This window comes from Pocillopora damicornis, chromosome 12 (assembly GCF_964200805.1).
Source record: "Pocillopora damicornis chromosome 12, jaPocDami1.2, whole genome shotgun sequence".
NCBI classification, from domain to species: Eukaryota; Metazoa; Cnidaria; class Anthozoa; order Scleractinia; family Pocilloporidae; genus Pocillopora; species Pocillopora damicornis.
Window position 1 is genome coordinate 11,710,403 of NC_142681.1, and position 6,756 is coordinate 11,717,158.

At 37.7% G+C, this 6,756-nt stretch overlaps 1 protein-coding gene across 1 annotated transcript; it reads right to left on the bottom strand.

Annotated features, from left to right (window-relative positions):
- Positions 1–338: 338 nt before the first annotated feature.
- Positions 339–3,976, bottom strand: LOC149036496 (uncharacterized). Its single transcript, XM_089190010.1, has 2 exons — positions 3,365–3,976; positions 339–1,989 (listed from the first exon to the last, which is right to left on the bottom strand). Exon 2 carries the CDS (start codon positions 1,883–1,885, stop codon positions 938–940), a length of 948 nt encoding a protein of 315 aa, XP_089046136.1. The 5' UTR covers positions 1,886–1,989; positions 3,365–3,976; the 3' UTR covers positions 339–937.
- Positions 3,977–6,756: the final 2,780 nt, after the last annotated feature.

Sequence of the window (6,756 nt, forward strand, 5' to 3'; positions counted from 1 at the left end):
AGACCGCTAATTAGTGATTATATACTAGTTATAGTTCTCACTAGAGCTGCCCCCGCCCTACAGTACCATTTTCTTTTGTTTGTTTGTTTTTTTTAGTTGGGGTTGTTGTTTACAGTTGCGTAATTGTTCTGTTATGTTGTTACGGAATTGCGGCTCAGTACTTTGGTTTTAGTAATTTTGGATCTCAAAATACTAAAAGTGTACAAAATGTAGCTTTGGGAAGTGCTTGGAATGTTTTTTTCTTTTGCTGTGTGGTTTAACTTTGGATTTGTTTGTTCTTCACGATCAAGAAGAAGCAGAATGTAGGGACTTGGGTCAGTTTTAACATTGGAATGTTATGGGTGGCATTGGAGAACAGTTTATTATTATATTTAAACCTGACATTTTGCACATAATAGACTAGTTATTAGACACAACATTTTACCTTAAGAGGGCAATTTTAAATAGAATTTATTTGAAAGGCATTGAAAAATGGGTCTGTTGAATAGAACGTTCTATTATTATAAACTGTAAAAACGATAAGTGGATGAATTATAACTGGAACCGACTATATATTTTTATAATAATTGATCTTTTTTGATTGATTAATATAATATAACTATTGTGATGTGGTATCAAAATGGAAAAAAAATAATGGAACTACATGCATGTACAATATATTTGGCTTATAAAAACTGGAAAAAAGAGAAAAGTATGAAATTTGAACGAAACTATATATACAATATATTTTTCAAAATCTACTTTAAGTGACGATTATGTTTTTAACTTTGATATTAAGTAAAGTTGTATGAATAAAATTTCAAACGGGAACAACATTGATATAAAAAATAATTAAAAATAAAGTATTTTTGTTTGAACTTTTGGAGTTATCCAAAATGTCAAGATGGTACAGTGTCCAAATTTGATGGTCACCAACATGAAACAATGTTTGCTTTTATTACTCATTTTTTGATTTTTCTGGCGTTGGTGGCTGCAGTTGGTGATTTACTATCTCGGTAATAAATTTACCGTTTTTTGACAATGTGAAGTCAACATTTTCCAGCAACAGAAGTTTTTCTGTTAGTTCATCTATGTTGTTTCGGTATTGGAAAATGTCCTCGTTTAGGTAGACGCTGAGTGTGGCATGGTTTGCCACAACGTTGAATTGCTTCTCTTCCTTTTCCAGTTGAAAGGTTGTGCTCATGTCAACGTAACAGTTTTTAACGAGCATTGCTCTGTTGCAGGCTGTGCAACAAACCATAACTTTAGATTCTGTGTTTCCTGTGATTTTGCTCTTACATCCTTTGGTGTTGCACATTGCATTGATGTCAATGATGACATTTTGTATTTCTGGGCAGCAGATTTGAGGCTTGATAGCAGTTGCATCTGTATTTACGTTGGTAATATTTTGCTTCTCGGCTGGCTTTATAATGGTTTCTGTAATGGTACTGATTTTCAACCCATAGTAGTACTTTACAGTGCAGTTGGAGATCTCAAAGAAATCCCCTTCCTTGATCAGAGAAATGTGGTCTGACCAAATCGAAATATCTATAGTTCCTGTTGAGTCTACTAATTTACCATCTCTTACTGGTCGTTTAGAGTTTTGTGGTGTTGAAGCTTCACTGTCCCATCGAATTAAGCCTGAGACTGTGACCATATCCCCTTGCCTCTTAGTTTTTAAAACATCTGCTACAGATGTAATGGGTGGTGCTGCTGGTGGTACATATTTAAATGGAATGGCCATTGTGGAGACATCCTTAACAATGCTGTTCTGGTGCATAAACACCATGCCACTCTGAACAACCCTAAGGTTGGTTATGGTGATGGGCTGTTGTGCTTTTTGTTTGTCTTTGAAAAGCTGGCTTTTCGTGGTGTCATCCATAGAACTTATCATTATTCTTATCATCTGCGTTTGGTCTACTGCTGTCTGCAGAATGATGTCGAAGTAATATGTAAATCCTTGCTGGCTTTTTCGATTTCGGTCTACTCTTTGTATATATTCAGTAAAGCCTGAAAAAAAAATGTTTATTTTATATTTTGTTAACTTATTTATGAAAATGCTAGAAACATTTTCTGTGTAAACTTTGCTTAACATCAGGTATATTATTTGCTCAAAATAATTCTTTGTTTGGATTGATTGAAGGCAGCTAGTAAATTTTGAATCTCCTTTTATAATTATTATGCAATCATTGCATCATATGTTGCATATTAGCAAATTCATGTATGTGAAGTTATGGCCTGTTTTTTTGCCTGGCCCAAGATGAAACAGTGAAAGCCAAAGGAAGTTTTTGGAGTTCAATAAATATCTTGAGAAAAAAAATGAAATATGTTGTGGTTGGCGCAGATATACACATTAGGGACACTTAGAATAGAATTCATAGAATGTCCCCTCTTTGAGATTAATGGGTTTATTTCACAATCACCCAACTGAACTTCCTCTGTCATGTTGTTACTATTCATTGAACTACTGTATGCCATAGGATCTGCTTCTATGTTAAACATGCTCATGCTTTCATAAATTACAAAGAACCATCCTTTAGCAAAGTTTCTTTTCAGGGTGGCTAAACTACAAAATTCTTTAACACCTACACAAAGATCATCAATGTAGGTCCAGTTCCCTTGAGTAAGAACTGCACAGGTAAAATGTCCATTATAACAACGCACCATCCCCTTTAACTTATATTCACATGAGCCTACATGCATATTTTCACACAAATTTATCAAATCCATAAGTTCCGGAGAGAATTCAATAAAGATAAATTTTGCCTGTGAGCTATAGGTTAAAACTGGGTCATCTGTAGGGGTTTCACAATTAGGACAATTCAACTTTCCTGGTTCAGTTTGAATAGCAGAGATAAAATGTGGCCAAGAATTGTGATCCAATTGACATTTTTGTAATGCTGATCTTGTCACATAGTTAACCAAAATAGAGCTTTTGAGAGCTACAGTGACATGGCAGGTCTTACAAAATGACTCAAAGATTCTCTGAGATGAAAATATATTCATTTCCTCTGAAGAAAGATCACCAAAGGTTCGTTCCTCGAAAATCTGACTGAAGCACGCATTACAATCTCTTGACAAAAACGAGGGGCAATGGTGTTGTAAATATACCCAAAGCGGTTCCCTTAGTTCTCTCAACAATCTGTCATTTTCTTGTGACTCAATGTATCTTGCACATGTATTGAAAAGGAGTTCTGTGAATTCATTTCGCGCAGTTAGTATTGACAAATAGGGTAAAAATAGATGGGATGATATCTCAAGGAAACTATCCAACGCACAAGAATAAGTTCCTGGGGTACTTAAAACTGAATTCATAAAGTGGCTTTTTCGTTTCCACATGACTGAACGTTTCTTTGTTCCAACTGAGGAAACATGTAACACTCACCCACGTAATGATCCAACAGCGTTTTCGTACCTCTTGAACACGTCGATTGTAGTAAGTATCACTCTGAAAATAATCAAAAGTCAAATCCCTAGTTACAACCAGTAATTTCCTTTCTTTGACTACTGTTTACTTTCAATGGTGCTGCGAGTCCTTCGCGCCCAATAACAGACTTGCCTCTGACAAATCCAGAAATTGTCGAGTCTTTCGGCTTTGTGCAATAAGCTTGATTTGCGGCTGACAAATCGGAGTTAACCGAGTCTTTCGGTCAAAATGCTAAACTTACACCGTCTTCTGAGCATCGGTGAAATTATTTCTGAATTAACTTCTGTATAACACAAATGAGTCAAGACAGCTTTTAAGCACAAAACAGCACTCTCCACGCTTTTCACCCGATTTTCACACTTTGATGGTCGCGTGGACTTTGACCGAAGAAACTCTAAAACTCAGAGAATAATCCAACATCAAAGCAAACGAGTTAGAAGCTCAACTTTTTCATGTATTTGATATCTGGTTATACTTTAATTATGCTGCAAGTTCTTTGCCTTAAGTTCTCACGTTAGCTGACTGAGCTGTGGACCCTCCGCCGCCTTCGATCGAGACTTCACACAACTGTTTCTCTTTTGACGGATTTTGATCACCTTTTAAACTCAAAACTACCTTTAATTGTTAGAAAGATGCTATACACACTTAGCGTTACACTTGGAAACGCTTCTCGACGCTTTTCAGGGACGCTTAACTCGAAATCTCGACAAGGACAAAGACGCCGATCCTAAAAGTCCTCGCGCGCGTGTCTTTTTGCTGGCCGCCCATGACCATTTGCGGGAAAAACGTTGATACCTTGCGGCCGTGCAAGCGATCAAATCGAGATTTTTTCTGGTTATGATCTACCGAAAATACCCACATTCTCTCTTCTCCAGTCTTCCTCTATATTACACGGGGAGTCCTAAGGTGCCTCCTCGGGTTTTTGGCCCTCTGGGGCCAAAAACCCTGCGGGGGCAAAAAGGACCTCTTGTTGCAGCGTTTAGATCACCCCTGATGAAGGCACTAGACAGGAGTGTCGAAACGTTGGGTCTATGAATTGTAACTTCTTCAGTTACATTCATTAAATCTGCAAACCAGAGTAGTATCAAACTATGTCTAATTTTCAATTTATTTTGTAAGTTTTCAAACGCCCTTTTCTTAATGATTTTCTTCAAGATTTCTCAGGAGCGGTAAAATGCATAATCTCAGCCGGCAAAACGTGCCTAAAAAGTGTATGACGCATCACTGGGGAATTTGTTTCAGTCTAATTTGTTATTAGACTGAAGTCATACCTTTTCCTAGATTACAGACGCTTTGATCACGCTACGCATCATCACGTAGCTAGCTTAGCGTTGTTATTTTTAATTATCCTGTAGCTATTACAGTCACAGGATCATGTGCAAGCTATCCGATTTGATTTCCATTTGGTTACCTGGCCCTTTCTATTATGCAAGTTGGCACCAAATGGAAGAACTTTAGGCCTTCGTTTCCGAGCTGAATGTAAATTTAAAAGCCTGAATATAAATTTAAAAGCCTAAAACTGATTGTGGAGTTGATCTTTGGATTTGATATTTTCAAACCCCGAAAATATATCAAACTTCATTTTTACTGTGGATAACTAAAGTTTGTACTTAAGTTGTGCCGTCTTTATCGTTTGGTTTCGTTTAGTGGTAATGGACTGTTTCATGCTCTCCATTTTCCTTCTTCGGCATTCACACAATTGTTATTTCCTAAGCAGACAAAGCCTTATCCATTAACTCACGTTTCAGTGTAATCTGCCTTATATTATAACGTTGTCAGTCACGTCTTTGAACTCTTGCGGTTATGGATAGAGATCTTGAGATCTTGTCGCTTTTAAGGTCGAGAGACTAATCGTCAATTACGTGACCATGATCGTATTATTAGTATGTAAGAATCAACCGTGCGATGTGAATCTGTTACGGTCCATTCAAACAAACGAACCTTTATGGAGCACTATGGGAACTAATTTCACGTAAATGTCTAAATGTTAACCGTATGTCATACAATATTTCCTCGCGGTTTAAATTTACAGATGCACTACCAGTTCAAAGAAGTTAATGGTTTGAAAGAGATTTTGAAAACTAAATACAAAAACTGTACACCTTGATAACAACCGAGATCCTTAGTTTTAATTCTGCCTAGTGGAACGCGGTGTCTAGTACAAACAGATTGAGAGAGCGTGACCCCGTTCCAACTTTAATTTATTAACTTTTTTTACTTACATCCACAGGCTGTATAAAGACAAATAGCGTTATCAGAAGTAGTTACCTGATCACTGTTTATATTATGTTTAGCGTTGTATCGAAGCAACTTATAAGGTCACATCGACCACAGGCTGAATGAAGCAAATAGCGTTATCAGAAGTAGTTGCCTGATCACCGTTTGCATCATGTTAAGTGTTGTATCACAGCAACTTACAATGTCGACCTAAGTGGGTGGAACACCATCAAAACGTATGTTGATGCTTATCATGCAACTTCCTCCTGGATCAAGTAAATACAGAATCTGTCCTTTCATCAGTGAAAAAACTGTTTTGAGCGGAAACTACCTCCAAGTTGATATCGACAAACTCTGTAGGGTCAGGGCTACAACTCAGTGTGCATTTGGAGTCTCCTGGTCTAATCCCAGGGCAGTGGGGTTGGTCCAAAAAAAACGGTATTTTCAGTCCTTGAGTGCTACTTCTGACTCAAGAGCTAAATTTGAGCCATCTTCTCTCTCTTCTCCGGGCCACGTATATCACACAACAAGTAAGAGTGAGGGGGGGATGGACCCATTCATACATGAATGCATGAATGGGTCTATCGGGTCTGGTTCTAACGGTCAGTATGCATTTAGTGCCCCGTTGACTGATTCCAAGGGGAGTGGGGCGGAACAAAAAGTCGTATCGCGAGTGTACGTTTCTGTGCTTTTCCTATAATGACTAGCAGTAGCAGCACAGGGCTATTGTTTTAACTTGGTCAGGATTCTACTCGAATTTCACGCGGGGTATTTCTGTTATAGGGAGTGTTCAACAGGACGCGAAAGGGTCAACAGGACGTGAATGTCGGCAAAAATTGAAGATCTTGGTGAGATTGTCTTCCCCAGTTAGTGGAACTGTAAGGGTTTTTAATACTGAGGGGAGTCGAGTCATCTTGTCGGCCCTCTTTCCAAAACTCCATTCATAGGATACAGATATAAGTATATTTTAGCTTCTTTATGCAGTCACCTGCCTAAATACCTCTATAAATTTGGTGACTTTTTACAAACATTTCATAGCCGGGAGCTATTGTACGGAAGATGTAACAGGGGATTTAAGAACATTCAGAAGCGGTTATCTAAGGAATATATTAACTATCTAATAAGGCATCCAA

Bases quoted from the DNA above. Each gene is read 5' to 3' on its own strand.
- LOC149036496 (XM_089190010.1), bottom strand. From the start codon at position 1,885: ATGATAAGAATAATGATAAGTTCTATGGATGACACCACGAAAAGCCAG.